The sequence below is a fragment of the Parambassis ranga genome, chromosome 14, assembly GCF_900634625.1.
Source record: "Parambassis ranga chromosome 14, fParRan2.1, whole genome shotgun sequence".
Taxonomy (NCBI): Eukaryota; Metazoa; Chordata; class Actinopteri; family Ambassidae; genus Parambassis; species Parambassis ranga.
This window is the reverse complement of record NC_041034.1, coordinates 18,338,722-18,357,673: the sequence shown is the minus strand read 5'-3', so window position 1 is coordinate 18,357,673 and position 18,952 is coordinate 18,338,722. Positions and strand designations below refer to the sequence as shown.

At 42.9% G+C, this 18,952-nt stretch overlaps 3 protein-coding genes across 5 annotated transcripts; 2 read left to right on the top strand and 1 right to left on the bottom strand.

The window, feature by feature from the left end:
* Nucleotides 1–47: 47 nt before the first annotated feature.
* LOC114446087 (beta-galactosidase-1-like protein 2) lies at nt 48–6,825 on the bottom strand. The gene is made up of 20 exons (XM_028421508.1): nt 6,308–6,825; nt 5,923–6,201; nt 5,342–5,527; nt 5,201–5,269; nt 4,691–4,786; nt 4,277–4,385; nt 4,096–4,188; nt 3,915–3,996; nt 3,783–3,847; nt 3,617–3,701; nt 3,188–3,325; nt 2,939–3,019; nt 2,750–2,859; nt 2,522–2,668; nt 1,721–1,792; nt 1,536–1,614; nt 1,345–1,432; nt 1,153–1,264; nt 446–562; nt 48–189 (listed from the first exon to the last, which is right to left on the bottom strand). Exons 2-20 carry the CDS (start codon nt 6,012–6,014, stop codon nt 103–105), a joined length of 1,908 nt encoding a protein of 635 aa, XP_028277309.1. The 5' UTR covers nt 6,015–6,201; nt 6,308–6,825; the 3' UTR covers nt 48–102.
* Nucleotides 6,380–12,110, top strand: ei24 (EI24 autophagy associated transmembrane protein). The gene is made up of 11 exons (XM_028421510.1): nt 6,380–6,510; nt 7,484–7,620; nt 7,952–8,097; nt 8,822–8,882; nt 9,447–9,513; nt 9,599–9,723; nt 9,914–10,033; nt 10,169–10,280; nt 10,357–10,468; nt 10,808–10,882; nt 10,975–12,110. The coding sequence occupies exons 2-11, from the start codon at nt 7,579–7,581 to the stop codon at nt 11,135–11,137; spliced, it is 1,023 nt and encodes a 340-aa protein (XP_028277311.1). The 5' UTR covers nt 6,380–6,510; nt 7,484–7,578; the 3' UTR covers nt 11,138–12,110.
* Nucleotides 12,111–12,825: 715 nt separating this feature from the next.
* On the top strand, nt 12,826–18,629 carry stt3a (STT3 oligosaccharyltransferase complex catalytic subunit A). 3 transcript variants are annotated; one of them, XM_028421886.1, is made up of 19 exons: nt 12,869–12,889; nt 12,995–13,051; nt 13,611–13,731; nt 13,831–13,891; nt 13,982–14,103; nt 14,202–14,347; nt 14,585–14,675; nt 14,762–14,868; nt 14,951–15,115; nt 15,207–15,387; nt 15,588–15,743; nt 15,831–15,922; nt 16,028–16,183; nt 16,396–16,584; nt 16,660–16,776; nt 16,853–16,955; nt 17,043–17,231; nt 17,850–17,965; nt 18,244–18,629. In XM_028421886.1, exons 3-19 carry the CDS (start codon nt 13,644–13,646, stop codon nt 18,280–18,282), a joined length of 2,118 nt encoding a protein of 705 aa, XP_028277687.1. In that variant the 5' UTR covers nt 12,869–12,889; nt 12,995–13,051; nt 13,611–13,643; the 3' UTR covers nt 18,283–18,629. The 3 variants fall into 3 exon arrangements, with proteins under 3 accessions (XP_028277685.1, XP_028277686.1, XP_028277687.1); XM_028421884.1 differs by lacking the exon at nt 12,995–13,051 and having other exon boundaries at nt 12,826–12,889; XM_028421885.1 differs by lacking the exon at nt 12,995–13,051 and having other exon boundaries at nt 12,831–12,889; nt 13,589–13,731.
* The last annotated feature ends 323 nt before the right edge of the window (nt 18,630–18,952 follow it).

Genomic DNA, 18,952 nt, shown 5'->3' with positions numbered 1-18,952 from the left:
TGTGTATATTTTTATTAGACAATACCCATCATATAAACAACAATATCCCTGTATGTACATTATTAAACAGCAATGCAATTCTTATACACAAGTTGCCAGAGGTCACTGGATGTCTGCTGCCATGCCGAGATCAGGCGTGTCCTCAAACTGGATCTTGTAGTCTCCTTCCTGCTCCTCAAAGACAATGACCTAATGTATTTGAAGAAAAACATGAGGCAGGGAGGAGACTTGGTTCACACACTGTAAATGTAGATCCCCTGTGGCACTAAGCTTAGCTTAGCATCAAAACTGAGAATAGGAGGTAACCTAGGTTTTTATTAGTAATTGTATTTTATTAGCAGTTAGTGATGCAAAGCTAGGTCTAACTAATGGTAGTGTGTAGATCTCATCTGTGCAAGATGCATCACACTGTTCCTCGTACAAAGGTATGTGTGCAGTGCTCTACCTGGTTGATTCCACTATTGAGAAAGGGACCTGGGAGGTACAGAGTCTGCTGGGGGCCGATGGACCAGTATCGGCCCAGATTCAGCCCGTTGATAAACACAACACCTTTCTCCCATCCCTGTGGACCACAGAAACCTCAATGCACAATGACAAAACCATACTTATAAAATAGCAAGGTAAATAGGAAACAGGACCTGCAGATAAAAGTGGCATATTACACCATAATGTGAGTTTTCAACAAACACACAGAAATATTTTTAGTTTGCATAATTTTCCATCAGTCACTGATATCAGCTTGTTAAAATCTTGACAATGCTTCTATGCAAGTACCCCTTCCTAATCCCACTCGATATTTTAATAGGATTCAGATCTGGGATGTTTTGATAGGTCATTTCTTCCTATTCAGTCATTTATAAATGGATTTGCTAAACCCACCAGTGAAGGCCTTTTTCTAATATGCAGATCAAATGTGTCGAAACCGTTCCTGTCTGATTGTACACACATGCACTGTGCATGCAGCAACAGCTGTTACCTGCAGACCCCACAGTGAAATTTGGAGATTTATTTAAGACTTACAAACATCCACAACTTTTATTCTGAAGGCCTTGGAGAGGCCTTTAGATCTCTGCATGTTGACACCACACACTCCAATAACAAAGACATCGCAGGTGTCAAAGACGTGCACGGTTGAAAGAATATTTGACTCACTGGCAGCTTCACGAACGTGTCGCTGGGATAGCCGTACACAAACAGCCTCCCCATGCAAAATCCAGGGAAGCTGGGAGTTTCAGGCAGAGCTTTCCAAGGTGCCTGATAAAGACTGAGATAAAATAAACCTCAAACACACTATAACAGACAAAGGGAAGCAATATGAGGTTAGATTTAATAAAGTGTACAAACCTATCAATAAAGCTGGGCTTCATATCCAGGCTGTATATTGTAAAATCCCGCAGGGGGGTATTGTTTAATAAAATGTCCCCTACAAGTCCTGCAGGAACACAAATCAAAACTGCTTTATACACTACCCACTGGACGCTTGAGTGATTTAATAGCAGGCATAGCTATGAACTACACGTTTTTCTGTCCATCACCTTTATGTTGTTTGTCAAGGTCCCTTCCCTGGTGAACCCGTCCACAGTTCTCCACCAGTAAACTCAAGGTACGCCGTCCCTGCAGGGATCCGTCACTTTTATGCCTTTTCATATTTTCAACAGTACTTCAGCATCCATTACAGCCAATAAAGCATTTGCCTTGGTTGTTTTGCTTGATGTCATACCTCACCATCAGGAACCGCCAGCTCCAGGCTCTGCCGCTTGAAAAGGCCGATGTAGTCTCTGTCTACAAACACCTAGAGAGATCAGGACCATTGTCAAAGCTCTACTTTCTGAATGTGAAGGGCTCTGTAGACCTCATGTGCCATTCAATATGTCCTTGACTATGGAGTCAGCACAGACGCTGTGATTGGTCTGCAGTTACACGGCTCCGCACACAGTGAGTCACCGAGGTGAAGCAGGTTGTGGTACGGTCCCTGTGTCCTCCACACATGTCTCCTTGAACAAAAGTGTCACCTGTTGCTCCTGACTTCAAGCATTGAGCCTGGCAGCTCTGCGCCACAGGTATGGTAATGTACTTAACACTGTAGGAAAAACACTACATAAACGCATATAAAATGACTGACTATGTTTATATTATATTATAAGTTTATATTATTATTATTATTATTATTATTAGTCATCCTTCAGCCTGTGACACGTGGGCAGGCACTGCCAGAACCAGGAGGATCTCATGGGACACAGTTACCTGATCATTTTCAATGACAAGAACCCACCTGGTCAGCATACAACTTACATTTACACAGACTTTCACTGAAGACAAAACATGTGCTTATTACTGCTGGTAGGAAGTCAGGTTTCCCCCTATTCTGACTTTGGATCAGGAAAAGCTAACCCTCTCCCTGTAGCTCCAATTTTATATTACTATTGCATTAAGCGGCAGTGATGAGAGTGGTGATCATCTCCTTTAAACAGTTGCAGCAAGTACAGACGAATACATTTTTCCTATAGCGAATTTAACTCACCAGAGCACGGTCTCGGACATTGTCACCTGACTTGAGTAGTCCTCCGCTACTGATGGTTGTCTCATACAGAGTGTAGCCATAGGACTGGCCGTTCCTGTTGTTCACAGGTAGATTCTCCATGCTCACTGGTTTAACTGATTTAAATGGCTGCAAAGAAATTGTAATTCACACACTTAAAAAGTGCATTTGTTTTTACTGCAGGTACAGATAACTGTAGGTAAAACTTACTTCCTCAGTGAAGCTCAAAGCATCCCATAAAGACAGGTGCTGGTACATGATGGCTGGCTCATAAGTCTCCCTGTAACGCAGCACTGGCATGTCAGGGAGGGGGTCTCCTTCTGCACAGAGGTCAAAGCAGTCATCGAAGAGGTCAGTCACAGCCTGCGTTCATACTCGTTATTCTCATGTTTAACTTACTATTGTATCGAGACAGTAAATCCCTGAGAAGATGGTATTTTGGAGTGTATTCACCAGCTTCAGACAAGGGAGCATCATAATCTGCAGAGCAGCAGAGTGCAGGTTAACTGTCATGTGCTGCCACCTGCTGGAGGTTAAAGTCAAAGTTGCTCTGTAAAATTTGACATTCAAACTGAATCTTTGAGAATTTGCATCAAAGCCACCACAACCTTGTGTGTGAGACAAAGCACACAACACAGATCTACCAACCGTAGCTGGGGACTACAGCTCTGTAGGAAGGATCAGCGAGGGCTCCGCTCATGAAGCCGAATGTGGATCCTCCATGGAACATGTACAGGTTGACAGACATGCCTCTCCTCAGGATTTCCCTCACAGTAGAGACCATATCTGACAAAATGGATCAACAAGGAGTAATCATACTTACATTCCTTCCCTTTTTATATTTGACTATCTGCTGACCTGACCGACTCATTCAATGTTAGTACAAGCCTTATTTTCACATCAACATTTACATAGTTGGCACGTAGCAGACGCTCCTCATGCAAAAATATGCTGTGGAGTAACATACAATTTGTTTACTGCAGTTAAGAGTGAGTAGTGTGAAAGACAAGTGAACAACACAAGTACAGGTAATCAATAAGGCATCAATCTAGCTACGAGAAGAAGATCCTTCCTCACCCTCTGGAGGCAGCACATGATGGAGGTCCCCCCACACGTCGTACCAGCCGGTCCAGTAGTCCATCACCATGATGGGGCCATTAGGCTGAAAGCCAGTGCAGAAAAAGTCCTTTGTGTTACATTAACAGTCTCCTTCCTGCCCTCAGTGACAGACAGTGGCACTCACCTGGACAGCATTCAGATCCTGGATGTCTCTTGGATTTAGCTTCTGCAGCTTCACTGACCTAATGGCTACAAGACAGTAAGTCAGAAGGTAAGCTATACATGTGTGTGTGTGTGTATTAATGATACACTATACCTCCATCGACACCCCCTGGCTTTAATGTGTTGTGGTTGTCTGATGTGAGCAGGAGCTCGCTAATCCCTCTCGACTGTAGAGCCTTTCAAAATAAAACACAAAGGAAGAAGTAGAAAGCATTATATTAACTTGTTGAGCCCATGTGTTTTTATCTCCACACGTGGACCCAGCAAGGGCTTACCTCTTTAATGAAAGGCATGTAACTCTGATCCTTTGCAAAGGATCCGTACTCATTTTCCACCTGCACTGCAATGATGGGACCTCCTTTCTTGAACTAAAACACACACACACAAGCATTTTATCATAAATATGTGAAGTTAAACTTTAGCTATGAATAACACGTTCTCTAAATAAACAGGTACCTGCAGTGGAACCATTTTGGGTATAAGTTTGTCAAAAAAAGTGTTGACAGCCTGAGTGAAGGCTGGATGAGTGGTCCTAAGTCTCATGCTGCTGTCTTGTAGAAGCCAGCTGCAAAGAAGATGTTTAAGGGCACAGAGGTTCAAGAACAACAGAGCCACAGTCAGCCTAACATACTGGACACATCTTCAAACAATGGACAAGTCTTCCCTCACAGCAAGATGTGACTTTTTTATCCCTGATTGCATTTAACAAACAAGGGCGCTGTGTGGTTGAAATGAAGAGGTTTTTGAGCTGCAGATTAAATTCAGTTACACGCTCAATTTCATTTATTCAGGACAAGCTTCACAACCCTATTCCTACAAACACAGAAATATGCACAAATGCTGTCATATGCATAGAATATCAATTGCTACCTTGGCAGTCCTCCAAGATCCAGCTCGGAGGAGATGTAGGGCCCTGGACGTAAAATCACCCACAGCCCCAGTTCAGCTGCCAGGTTGATGTAGGCTCTGAAACCCAGACAGAGAAGACACAAACACAAAAGTTTCAGCTGCACATTTCTTTGTTTGAGGAGTGTGAAGAGCGCCTGGCAACAACAGCAGTCACATCCCTCCTCACTTATCACCCCTGTGTTGTTAATTGCTTGATAAGTTTGTTGTGGAGATGCCGCTGTTGTCAGGTGGGACGCTCTGTTTCTCCCTGAGCACTGGGAGTTAGGTGATGAGGAGAAGAGGTGATGATTCCCAAAAGGCCTTGGAGCAGGATAATGTTGTTAGAACAGCTATGGAGGTGGTGTTTGTAAAATCTTATTATGTTGAATATTTGGTTTAAATGACACATGATCCCCCTCACAAGCAACATGATGTATGATGATTGATCATGAGTTTTATATTCAATAAGTCAAATAAGACAAGACTTCTTACACTAGGTCCAGCTGAGTGTGGAAGCTGAAAACCCCCCTCTTGGGCTCGTGCAGACTCCACGGCACATGTCTGCAAGGATGCAGGACGCACTCAGTTACAACTGCATGGTGATGCAAACCACACCTGTAGCGGTGGTCTTACGTGGTAAGTGTATTGATGCCACAGGCCTTCATCTTCATCAGACGGTCCCTCCAGTACGCCCTGGGCACTCGAAAGTAGTGGATGGATCCCCCCAGGATGCAGAAGGGTTCCCCCTCTAATGTGAACTGGGACGTGTTGGCGCTCAGGCCCACCTTCCTGCTCATCCTCCGCCCCTTTGCTGGCATACTGGAAGAGGAGTATTGGTGTCACACACTCACTTAACATTGCACATAGGCTATTGTGCTACTTGTGCAACTGACCACATGACCTAATTGATAGGAATTTGCAAAGTCTTGAGTGGGGACTCAGAAGCACAAAAAACACATCAGATTTTAGAGGCAAGACACATTTATATGAACTTTTGAATATACACTTTTCAATGCCATCCATTATGTAGTTAAAGTCACTCTAGGTTATTACACAAACCATCTTACTGACTAGTGATCCTGCAGTGTATGTGTTGGGTTTTGTATGTGTTGACTGCATAGTGTGTCTCTATGATACAGACCTGTCTGACACTGCACTGCAGACTGCATTAGCCACACGTAGCACATAACTGAAACATAATTAACAGGACTTACCCGAGATACATGTACATAATAAAGCCAACGATGCACAGGCAGATAAGTGCATATTTCCTTTTGTGCACATTTCTTATCCTTAGGACGACCATCGGCGGTGTGTGAGATCCCCTCCAATGACACAGACAACTGTCCGCTGAAGTTCACAGCAGCATCTGAGTGTAAATGAACGCATGATGCTGGCCTGGACGACGCACCGCCTCGTGGGAGTGCCTCTGTGCACAGCCATGGAAACTGACTCACCTCATCAGCTGGGTTTGCCTGGGCGTGTTTCTTAAGCTTAAGTTAGAAATGCATGAAATAATAAAAAAAATAGTTTAAAAAACACATTATTTCAATGTGTGATTTCAATGTGTGATGCTAATGAAATTTACTGTCTATTTACCTTTTTAATGTACTAATAATGCTCAAGTCGGCTCTTGAGTTTTGAAGACTACACTTCCCATAATCCCTAGTAGTCGGAGCTTGCGCAATATGTTTTCTATGGCCCTAGCTGCTGGCAGTGTCTGGTGTTTGTGTTGTTGTCACATTAAAGGAGCGAAAGAAAGAATTTACGAAGTTTGTGTTACCCTGAGCCTGTCGCATGAGGTAAGGACGGCACTGTGGTTAACTGTGTGCTCCGTCGCTGACTTTTGTTGCTTGTTGAATCGTTGTCTGGACGAAAAACACAACAGTTATTTTAGTTGTTGAGCGTTAACAGTTAGCTAGCAACACAGACAGACAAGCTAGCACACCACCAAACAAACAACCGAAAGATTCTGAGCCCAGATGGGTCTTGCTGACCAGTCCACATAATAAGGGTCTGTATTTGGCAGATTCTGGAGACATTTCTGCAGGTCAGAGAGACCCAGCTACCCTGTGTGTGCTACATCGTCTGTTTGAGCTAACACACCGAGTCAGCTTGCTTACGCTGACTTACTCAAACAGTATCACCCAGAGACAGCAGCTGAATAAACGTTTCAGTTTCATTTGGACACAAATCTTGTTGAAGGTGCCATTGCTGCATTATAATGTTACCAAGAAATAATAACCGAGTTTGTTAATAGACAGTATCAGCATTCACTAAACAGTTAAAAGCTTTGTTTCCCACGCAGCTAGCTGAAGACAACATCCTGTTGGACACCATTGTTTTTCAGTGTTTACAAAGCTTTGGAGTAGTTTTGCTGTTTTCATACGTTCTAGCTCTAGATATTGTGTCCATAGGAAACCACTGAGTAACTGTAAAACCGATATAAAAAAGCAGTGCTTATTATACATCGGATTTCTTTTCATCAAATGTGAAGGATGGTTTTTATTCAATAGTTGCATCAAATGAAGCAGCACAAAATGGCTTCCAAATGGATACAACAGTGTGGGGCAATGCATGCAGTGACAGCTATTATTCTATAAGTAGAATAGTAAGGGTTTATGAAACATTATTTTTGTTGATGAGAATGTGAAGATCATGTAAACATGTCTTCTGCTTTTTACAGTAGATCTGCACGTAGCGGTTTGTGTACATTCCTAGAAAGTAATCCACCTGACTGCACCTGGCCTCATATGTTTCCTTGGTTTGTTTCAGGTTACTGGGTGAGCCCCTCACTGCCATGAGAGCGGACCACCAGGTCACCAGTCCCCCTTCCTTCTGCAGTTGATGGATCTGCGGCTGGTCCAGAGATGACAGACAGCGTCAGGGCCTTCCTCCGTAATGTTGCAACGGTCAGCAGACAGACACACACATGACCTATGACTTGAAGCACAAGCTAGTAGTGTATTGACAGTGAAACGGAAATTCAACAAATCAATGGACCCATTCAGTATTATTTTGAGACACATCCAAAGGCAAACTTAATTACACGGTTTGTGTAATTTAGTCAAATAATGTAATATTGTATTTAAAATAATGCCAATAATGCCAGATGTGGTATGTTACCTCATCGGTGGTGCTGGTACCTTCAATTAAGCAGTTACTAGAGACATTTAGCAAGAATTTTGAAATAAACACCTTTAATGTGTTTTCTCTCTCTTTTTAAAAAAATTGGCCCTCTAGGGGATCAAGGACTCCATATTGGGGATTGGAACAATCTCCAAGCTGGATGCCCGCATCCAGCAGAAAAGGGAGGAGCAGCGGAGGAGAAGGGCCAGTGGGGCCCTGGCACAGAGACGGGCACAGAGTGAAGAACGCAAACCGGACAAGTAAGCAAGATACGATATAATGGTTGCATAGTTAATGATTTTCTGATTTAGCCAGAGTCAGATAAGCACATGCATCATGTCTAATGTTTTCCTATTTCAAAACACACTGTATTTTTTTAAATGAAATTAAGAGTGTTGTGCACCATTTCTTGCTTTAAAAGTTCTTGAAGACATAAAGTTTGGGTAGATATTAATTAGGGATGTCCCGATCCGATCACGTGATCGGAAATCGGGCCCGAGTACGTGATTTCAGACTCGATCGGAATCGGATGTTGCCTCCCGATCAGGACTCGGATATATATTTATTAGGGCTCTCAAAGTTAACGCCTTCTGTGCAGGGTGGCTCTGTGTCCTGTAGTGTAGCGGTATGACAGTTGCTTTTGGTGCGAGAGGTGCGAGAGGTCCTGGGTTCGAGGTCTCGATGAGCTGCTGCGCGTCTGAAATCACCTAGTGTGGCGCTCTGGACACACACAGGTTTTGCTGCAACGAGTGTCTTGCTATTTGCCGCATTAAAGAGAATCTTGAAAGTATCGGATCGGGACTCGGTATCGGCAGATACTCAAAATCAAACGACTCGGACTCGGACTCGGACTCGGACTCGAGGGCAAAAAAACCTGATCGGGACATTCCGAATATTAATATAACACACACTCACACAGAGTGAAGACTTGTCTTGACATGTTTCACAGTGATGGTGATTGGCAGTATATCTCTTCTGTTTCAGTGAACCAAAAGTAGCCAGCAGGATTTTTCAGTGCTGTGCCTGGAATGGAGGAGTGTTCTGGGTAAGCTGTAAGCTAACTGTTATGGTAAAGGGCGGCTCCACAATAATACAGTAATACTGATATTGGATGGTGTGTTTTCCCTCACTTACCTTCCACCCTCTCTACAATTTTGAGAACGCTTCATCTATGAGTGTTGCCTTAAAGGTAGGGTAGGAGATTCTGAAAACTCAGTGAGAGTCCGCCAGATTTTGAAAGTAAACACACGCCCCTTCCTCTCGGAGCTCACCCCGAAGCCACGCCTCCCAACCAGTCTGTGACTTCGGCCATCATGCACGTACCTCTCTGGTGCGCGCAGAGCAGGAAGAGAGTGACAACCAGCCAATACTCCGCGCAGGTGGATTGGCTGATGTTTTAGCGTTTTATAGCTTCCACAGATGATTCATATTCTTCATTTTAATCGGTTGCTATCAGATTGTAAAGAGAAGTTACACTATTTCACAGAAAGGGCATCAGAATGAAATCTCCTACCCGACCTTTAATGACCTCTGTCCCTAATCCATTGACTGAACTATAATTTAAAAAAACCTCAAGGTAACTAAAAAGCACTTTGTTCTCTCTCTGCAGCTCAGCCTGTTTCTCTTCTACCGGGTGTTTATTCCACTGCTACAGACTCTTACAGCAAAAATAATCGGTATGTATTCGTTAGTAAACCTGGGGCAGGTTCTCTGGCATGTCGTGGCAGCCAGTCAGACAACATGGCTGTTTTTCTGCCTCAGGTGACCCCTCCCTACATGGCAGTGTGTGGTCCTGGTTAGAGTTCATCCTGACTTCCGTCTTCAGCGCCCTCTGGGTTCTCCCCCTGTTCGTCCTCAGCAAGATAGTAAATGCCATCTGGTTCCAGGTTAGATCTCACTGTACAGTAAAATCAGAAAGTTCCTGTCTTCTTAAAGATATGAATAACTTTCTTAGAGATAAGCAACAGGATGTTCAGGTTATTTCCTGTCATCTTATATGACCAAACTAAAGGAAAGGGAAATGTTCTTAAAGTCTGTGCTGCAGTTTAGCTGTAGTGTTTTCTTTTTCGGTTGCAGGATATAGCTGACCTAGCCTTTGAAGTGTCTGGCTGTAAAGCTCAGCCATTCCCCAGCGTCAGTAAGATCATCGCAGACATGCTCTTTAACCTCCTGCTCCAGGCACTCTTCCTCATTCAGGTACATTATTTCACAATGAGACCTTTTAATTCTTTAAAACCTGCTCCCCATCTCTGTTTCTCAGCACGTTCTTCTGCAATAAACAACTTGCTCTGAATGTATCCCTGCTCTTTGTGTATGTTTTTGGTCCTCCAGGGTATGATCGTTAGTCTCTTCCCCATCGATGCCATTGGACAAATGGTTAGCCTCCTCCACATGTCTTTGCTCTACTCCCTGTACTGCTTCGAGTATCGCTGGTTTAACCATGGTGAGATACTCTGGGCCGCATACACAACAAATCACCTGAAGTGGGCTTGAAACTCAGACTGATCTTTTGTTTTAAGGCATTGAGATGCACCAGCGACTGTCCAACATTGAGAGGAACTGGCCCTACTACTTTGGCTTTGGCTTACCCATGGCTCTGCTAACCGCCCTGCCCTCCTCCTACATCATCAGGTTGAGCCTGCTCATTATTTTTTAATTGAAGTATGATTCTGTTTGTTTGTGTGGTCCACGCCACACATTAAAGGAAACTGAATAACTTAAATTATAGTCAGATCAAGCTATTTTAACTGTATATCCATGGACACTAGGAATCTACCATACCATGTATTTTATACAGTTTAATTGAGAGAGAGAGTGAAGGGTTTCTTCCCTTCAAATGTGCTTTATATTCTATAAAACTGGAGTTATAATGAACTTTAAAAAGGAGGAGGACCCATCTGGAAAATGGATCTCGTATTCTGTGTGAGCTGCTTTTCCTATATCATTTTTTTGTGTGTTTTTTTCTACCAGTGGCTGCTTGTTCTCCATCCTCTTCCCTCTGTTCATCATCAGCGCTAACGAGGCAAAGACACCAACAAAGCTGTAGTGAGTGTCCGTAAAAGACAATTATTAAAAATAATAAGTAATAATAATTTGATTCACTGCACCCCCTGCTGATCATTCTTCTGCTCTTCTAGCCATTTCCAGCTTCGTCTCTTCTCTCTGGTTGTGCTGATCAGCAACAAACTTTTTCACAAAACTGTCCACCTGCAGTCCTCCCTGACGTCGTCCGTCTCATCTGAGAGGCTGTCCTCACCCCACACCTCCCCGACCCGCCAGAGACTGTCGCCCACCCAGTGATGGTGACTCCTCCAGGGGGATTTTCTTTTTTTATGAAGATGAGATGTGGTTTAGGACAAAGGGTTTACATGTTTGAGTCAAACCCTTTGGTTATTCATGTGCTGCGCCCACCAGACACATTTTCAGTGTGACACAAAAATCGACTGCCCTGTGCCTCACACTCAAAACACATATACTGAGCTCTCAACTTCTTTTTTCTTTTCTGACCTTTTTATTTTTTTATTTTTGTATAATGTGCCATTTAGGTGACCCTCCTTAAATATATTACAGCACAAGAGATCATGTAGTTTTAATATGTTGAGGCAAACCTGTGACTAAAGAAGGAGTTTAAGACTTTGAAGGGGCTTGTTTGCATTCAGAAGCAAAGCACAGTCATCTTTTACATACAGTATATGTTTTTTGATGTTGCAAGTCACATTCTTTCCTCACAGATTGAATGTTTTCTTGCACATAGATTTGTTTCTCTTGTCAGTTCTGGGATCCTCTCTGTTCACAGAACAACCTGTATAGTTATAAAGGGAGGTTTTTGTTTTAATAGATTCTGACACACAGCTTTGTTTTCAGTGGAAATTACATGTCAGATCAGGAGCTGCTACAGAAAGGACTGGTGATCTTTTGTCATGGAAACCAAATATCGGGCACTTGTGTGTTGAAAAAAAACTGTTGCTTGGTGTCTCATCCCAAATTAACGTCTCCCTTCACTGTCTAATGTTGCAACTCACAAGGTGACACCAGCATAGGAAAAGCTACCTAAGCCCTTTCAGTCTGTGTGGAATAGTATTTGATAGGTGAGAAGACACTGCCAAACTGCTGCATCTATGTTTTGTTTATTTCACTTCGACCACTACATGGCTAAGCTCTGTAACAAAGGGAGGAGTTGCATAAATAGCGCCTTCACATCTTAACAAACGGGTGATCAGCCTCAACTTGCTTGCTCTAGTACCCCCCCACCCCCCACCCCCCACCGGTGGGCTGATGCAGATATAACTGATCCCCAAAGATCATCGGCTGTTTGTGTTTGTTTCATGTACATAATGTTAATACCTCCTGAATGTTCAGTCAGACGCCCACCACCACGCACTGGCACCCAACCTTTCTCTCACTCATCAGAGCTCGTGGCTGTGCAGAGGGGCCATGATTTTAAAACAGTGCAATTATTGTAAGGAGAGCTTAGTGTTTGTGCAGGCTGATGTTTGTGAGTGAGGTTTTGTAAAAGTAATACGTCTAATTTCAATAAAATTGGTCAGTATTCAATATTTGATCTGTGTTTTTCCTGCATGAGATTTCAAACAAGCAGTGGTAAAAAAAATAAATAAAAAGGTACAGGACACAAAACCTTGATTAATTTTATTCACATACCCAACTATTACTGTAGAATTAAGATATATCTGTTTATAGAATAAAAAAAGATGTGTTCAAAAGTTGGCAATCTGCAATACACCGAGACATTCTTTCAGATTTCGATTGAGGTTGATTTTTTTTTCAAGCGGTAACAGTGATGAAAAAACTAAACTATTTTAGACCAACAGGGGGCGACAGATTTCCTTTCCTCACTAAGGACACGTCACTACATCGCAGCAGCAAGGTATGGAACAAAATTTGAGTGACAGCCAATGAACCAATTAGAGTCGAGTGAGATTAACGTTGTGCGACGCTCCACCAATAAACACACAGCATGCAGTGGTTGGGGCGGGGCTAGTGAACGTTGAAGGTTGTGTGTGAAAAGTGAATGAGTTAACAGGAGAGGAGCGGGTGAGTGTCACTGAACATTATATATTAAAACTCTTTGCTTATTCAGAACTACATGTTTTAGGCTGATGTCTTGCTGTAGTATGTGAAGGGGCTGTGTGTGTTTAGGAAATTGTTCACAGAAGAGGCGGTTGACTGGTGTTTTCATGAAACAGCGCCTAGCAGGTTAGCCTAGCTAGCTACTACTCACATACATTTGTCTGGAGGGAAGCAGCATCAGTACTAGCCAGACTGATGTTGACTGACAATGAGAACTGTGCATGCATGGAAATGAATGTGCATGTAATGCTTGTTATTTGGTAACGAGTATTAGCTGCTTTTTTATTTCGCAGCTCTGCAATGTTGCGGAGGTTGGCTAACTGTCATCACTGCTCAGATGTTGGTGCTACTGTAAAAGTTACCATTTGAATGAGCTCTGTATAATAGTGGCTTTTAGTAAAGTTCTCGTTATTACTTTTAAATTCAAAATCTGACAAACACGAGTAGTAATCAATGCACAGGGATTCCCGTGGAACTGCTTCCTGGTTACTGACGCCACATCTTTATGCGTGGCCTTATCTGGTTGGGCTGGACGTAGAAGTTGACTATTAACAGTCTGGTTTTGTTTCTGACTGCTCAAAATTTGATAAGAATGTATTTTGTAGGATTGTTTTAAATAAATCACGTCACGTGTTCAGTGTTTTTTTTGTCCTTGTCTTACAGTGTTTTGTACGACTTTTTTTAGGTAGTACGGTGAGCTGTCCCTAACCTCGCCAAAATGACCAAGCTGGGCTTCCTGCGTTTGTCCTATGAGAAACAGGACACGTTGCTGAAGCTCCTTATCCTGTCTATGGCCGCTATTCTCTGTGAGTTCTGAATAATAATAATAATAATGATAAACAGCTTTGTATGCTTAAGTGTCAGACGTGTACCTTGACCCATGTGATTTTCTTTCTCCCCATCAGCGTTCTCCACCAGACTGTTTTCCGTGTTGAGGTTTGAAAGTGTCATCCATGAGTTTGATCCGTAAGTGCTTCATCTGTTAAGTAATCTGTAAATGAAATGGATTTTCCTTCTTGAACTCATGTCTCACATTCACCTCCATCTTACCTTCAGGTACTTCAACTACCGTACCACCCGCTTCCTGGCAGAAGAGGGATTTTATAAGTTTCATAACTGGTTTGATGACAGGGCTTGGTATCCTCTGGGTAGGATCATTGGTGGCACCATTTATCCAGGTAGGACTGAAACATGAGCTGTTGCACTGTTTCACAGTCAATTGTAATCTGAATGTAGAACAGCATCAGTTAATACATTGTTTTGTTTCTTTCCCCAGGGTTGATGATCACGTCTGCCGTCCTGTACCACGTCCTACATTTTTTCCACATCACCATTGACATCCGTAATGTCTGTGTCTTCCTGGCTCCCTTGTTCTCCTCCTTCACTGCCATCGTCACCTACCACTTTACCAAGGAGCTGAAGGTAAAGACAAGAAACATACACAGACTGTATAACCTTATTGGCCTGCCAATAGTTTCATTGGAAGGAGTCATGTTTGTTCTATTTAATGCTTCCTTAATCTTGTGCACAAGTACATTTACCCTGTAGTGCTGTTAAGATGTAGTGCTGTACGAGAGCTGTTTTGAATTTAATAGCATCAATAATTGCAGCAACCCGGAATGACCACATATAGCACTGACTAGCATTTCACCTGTTTAGGATGCAGGTGCTGGGCTCCTGGCGGCCGCCATGATTGCAGTGGTGCCTGGTTATATTTCCCGTTCTGTTGCTGGCTCCTATGATAATGAAGGTAATACAGCTGCTGTGACTAGTTTAATTGCTTGACAAAAAATGTGACCCGAAATATTAATGAGGTCTCTGCGCTGTCCTGCCCAGGTATTGCCATCTTCTGCATGCTGCTGACCTATTACATGTGGATCAAAGCTGTGAAAACGGGCTCCGTGTACTGGTCCTCCATGTGTGCACTGGCCTATTTCTACATGGTGAGGAGATCTGAGAATCTGCACATCGTATTGAGTATATTTAGAGTTTACAGAGGACATGACAAGGTCTTTGTGTATTTAGGTTTCCTCATGGGGTGGCTATGTGTTCCTGATCAATCTCATCCCCCTCCACGTCCTGGTGCTGATGCTCACAGGCAGATTCTCTCACCGCATATATGTGGCTTACTGCACAGTGTATTGCCTGGGCACCATCCTGTCCATGCAGATCTCATTTGTTGGTTTCCAGGTAACGGGACCGTTTCACATCACACAAAGATTTTAAAAAAGTGAGAAAAGCCTTCTGACCTGCCACCCTGTCTTTCCTTTCTCACACACAGCCGGTGCAGTCATCGGAGCACATGGCAGCCTTTGGTGTCTTTGGCCTGTGTCAGATCCATGCCTTTGTGGACTACCTTCGCAGCAAACTCAATGCCCAGCAGTTTGAGGTGCTGTTCAAGAGCGTCATCTCTCTGGTGGGATTCATCCTGCTGTCTGTGGGCGCTGTTCTCATGCTGACAGGTAAGGGGACAGAAATTCCTGAAACTGCAATTTGTGTCATACAGTTTCTGTGATCGATGGTATAACACAGAAATTGTAAGCTTCAGTACAATTGGTGATAATACAATACAAGAATAAGAAATTGAATGCTTTGATTTAAAATTGGATTGTCACCCAGCTCTTCTTTGGACCATGGCTAACCTCAGGTTTCTGTCTCTCAGGTAAAATCTCTCCATGGACTGGCCGTTTCTACTCCCTCCTGGACCCCTCCTATGCCAAGAACAACATCCCTATCATTGCCTCTGTCTCTGAGCACCAGCCTACAACCTGGTCCTCATACTACTTTGACCTTCAGCTGCTGGTCTTTATGTTCCCAGGTAAGTGCGCACCAAGTAGAAAAAAATGTGCAAGGTGATTTCCTAGGTCCTAAGTTGCAGCTAAGAGTTGCCTTTCCTTCCTTACAGTCGGTCTGTACTACTGTTTCAACAACCTGTCGGATGCCAGGATCTTCATCATAATGTATGGTGTAACCAGCATGTACTTCTCAGCTGTCATGGTATGTCCTGTATCACTTTTTTTTTTACATGTAAATGCACTGAATGTTATTTCAGCCTTTTTAGTGATCACCTGGTTATTCAGTGCCTGTTTCTGGCCTCCTCAGGTGCGTTTAATGTTGGTGCTGGCTCCAGTCATGTGTATCCTGTCAGGCATTGGGGTATCCCAGGTGCTAACCACTTACATGAAAAATTTGGATGTCAGTCGGCCAGACAAGAAGAGCAAGAAGCAACAAGACTCCACCTACCCCATCAAAAATGAGGTAGGCGTGTGCTGTTTAACCTGTTAGAGAGTGGTGACAGTCTGACATTTAGTTTATCATGCCTGTAATGTCACAGCAGTTAAGATTTATTTGCTCCAGTGACTTCCGAATTAGTACGTTGTGCATTTTCTGCATCTTTAAATTTTTCGTGAACACAGCTTCACACAGAAAGTAAAAATGTGATGACTGCATGGTCTTGCTTGTGTAACCAGGTTGCCAGTGGGATGATTCTGGTCATGGCTTTCTTCCTCATCACATACACCTTCCACTCCACCTGGGTGACCAGCGAAGCCTACTCCTCCCCCTCTATTGTCCTGTCAGCCCGCGGAGGGGACGGCAGCCGGATCATCTTTGATGACTTCAGAGAGGCCTACTACTGGCTCCGCCACAACACTCCTGAGGTCAGTCACCCCTGACTAAACTGTAGCTGCCATTATAAGTCCTGCATTAGACTGAAGACTGTTTTGTGCTTCCAGGATGCCAAAGTGATGTCTTGGTGGGATTATGGCTATCAGATAACTGCCATGGCTAATCGAACAATTCTAGTGGACAACAACACTTGGAACAACACACACATCTCCCGAGTTGGACAGGTGAGCTGGGTCACCCTTATCGTTACTGTCTGTTCAAAGTGCTGCTCCGTTGACTGAACTTTTGTTTGCTCTGCAGGCCATGGCATCCACAGAGGAGAGGGCCTATGAGATTATGAGGGAGCTGGATGTGAGTTATGTTCTGGTAATCTTTGGAGGACTGACGGGTTATTCCTCAGATGGTGCGTGTCCAGCTGTCAAACAGGAATTCTAGATTTCTTTTTGTAGTTTAAATAGAATTTTAATGAACACCTCTATCTCTTTGACAGACATCAATAAATTTCTGTGGATGGTCCGTATTGGAGGAAGCACAGACACAGGCAAACACATCAAAGAGCATGACTACTACACTCCCACCGGAGAGTTCAGAGTGGACCGCGAGGGCTCGCCTGTCCTGCTCAACTGCCTCATGTACAAGATGTGCTACTACCGCTTTGGACAGGTCTACACAGAGGCCAGTGAGTATCTCTACAGCCCACTGACTGATCCGTTTGTTACTGTAGATAAGCTATTGTTACCATGTAGTCTGAGGTGTGTTGAGAATGTAAACATTTTTAGAGGAGCAGTTTCATTTACAGTCACTGCAACAGATCCATTTCAGTGAGGTGCAACAATAGATTCATATATGAATTGCATTTCTTTCATTAGAGTCACTTTTCTTAATGCTGCGTAACAGCAGAAATCAGCAATCAGCTTAGAGAGTGCACATCTCAAGCCATGGGAAAGAAGTGTTCTAAACCCATAAGCAACAAAGGACAAACAAATACATCCTGCTCCATTTTTGGAAATAGTTTTACTGCTTGTCCATGATAGAATACTGCCAGTAGTTTGTTTTTGATGACTTCAATCAGCTTAAAGTTAGTTGACTAATGTTTTACAATTAATAATACATTAATAATAATATTAATGTAAAAGACATGACATAAATATATTATATAATACAGTATTAAAATAACAGAACTGTTAAATACAACATTGTAATGACACATCTCTCAGAGAAGCCAAAACCTGCTGAGACCAGCATGCTTGTTCCTTCCATTTTTTTCTTGCTGAACTTGTGATGCTGTTCTCTGCAGAGCGCCCGCCTGGTTATGACAGAGTGAGGAATGCTGAGATTGGGAACAAAGACTTTGAACTGGACGTGTTGGAGGAGGCCTACACAACAGAGCACTGGCTGGTTAGGATATACAAGGTAACTGGTCATTTCCTGTAAGGGTAGTGTAACCCCAAATGTGTTTGCTTATCATGGTGAAAGCATTGGCAAAGAATTAGTTATTTCACAACAGAATTCTCAAATGTGTTACTTTTATATTAGTAAATCTGGGAGTCTTTAGAATTGATAAGTAATATTTTGCCTTTTTTGTTCTATACAAGTGTTTGTCAATTGTGCAACTAAAAGCTAACTATTCAAAAAGGCAACGCACCTCTGCTGTGATTCAACACCCTTTCATCAAATTTTTAATTTTTCAGGTGAAAGATCTGGACAACCGAGGTCTTTCAAGGACATAAAATCTTCAGATGGCAGTGAAAACAGCCTTTGAGCGCACAGCACTGAACGCCTTCCCCTGTGATCTGCAGATGAGTGGGTGGGAAAAATACTTTTTATACTTTTTTGTTTGGGGGAAGAAAATTGCATCAAAGAGATTTTTGTTTGTGGATGATTTTTTTTTTCATTTTTTTATTTTGTTATAATGAAATGTCTCATCTGGGATCAGAGGGAGGTGGTGTTGAAACGTCCAGTCTGATGTCAGGCAGCGTAATTTACCAAGAAGTGGCCAAAAAGGAAGCAGTGTTCTTTGTGAGCGCTTTGGATTTTTACAATGTGGTCAATAAAGTGGGGTCAAATGTAATAGAAATGGTTCAGTGTCTTTTTTCCCCCCCTTCCTAAAGTCTACAGTATGAAATGATCTTGTCGGAACAACTGCTGACAGTTTGGAACGTGAACTTAAATACCAGTAGCTGTTTACCTCAGGTCCTGCTGAACCTTTGTGTTCGCCATTTTCCTAATTTTGTTTTTACTATGTGGGTAAGAGGCTGCAACATAAGCTCAAAATGTGTTCAGTATAGTTTAGGTAAGTCAAATAAAAGCACAGCTGTTTCAGATATAAAGCATTTTTATTGTATTGTGCAAGTAGTGATATAAGTTAACTTGTTTTAAAAAGAAAGGACATAAAATAAA

Excerpts from the sequence above, each read along its gene's own strand:
- LOC114446087 (XM_028421508.1), bottom strand. The coding sequence starts at position 6,014 with ATGGTCGTCCTAAGGATAAGAAATGTGCACAAAAGGAAATATGCACTT. Across the intron at positions 1,615-1,720 it reads TGGCGGTTCCTGATGGTGAG|GGACGGCGTACCTTGAGTTT; the intron begins GTATGACATCAA and ends GGATCCCTGCAG. Across the intron at positions 1,265-1,344 it reads AAGCCCAGCTTTATTGATAG|TCTTTATCAGGCACCTTGGA; the intron begins GTTTGTACACTT and ends ATTTTATCTCAG.
- ei24 (XM_028421510.1), top strand. The coding sequence starts at position 7,579 with ATGACAGACAGCGTCAGGGCCTTCCTCCGTAATGTTGCAACG. Across the intron at positions 9,724-9,913 it reads TAAATGCCATCTGGTTCCAG|GATATAGCTGACCTAGCCTT; the intron begins GTTAGATCTCAC and ends TTTCGGTTGCAG. Across the intron at positions 10,469-10,807 it reads CCCTCCTCCTACATCATCAG|TGGCTGCTTGTTCTCCATCC; the intron begins GTTGAGCCTGCT and ends TTTTTCTACCAG.
- stt3a (XM_028421884.1), top strand. The coding sequence starts at position 13,644 with ATGACCAAGCTGGGCTTCCTGCGTTTGTCCTATGAGAAACAGGACACG. Across the intron at positions 13,732-13,830 it reads GTCTATGGCCGCTATTCTCT|CGTTCTCCACCAGACTGTTT; the intron begins GTGAGTTCTGAA and ends TCTCCCCATCAG. Across the intron at positions 16,956-17,042 it reads GACGGGTTATTCCTCAGATG|ACATCAATAAATTTCTGTGG; the intron begins GTGCGTGTCCAG and ends TCTCTTTGACAG.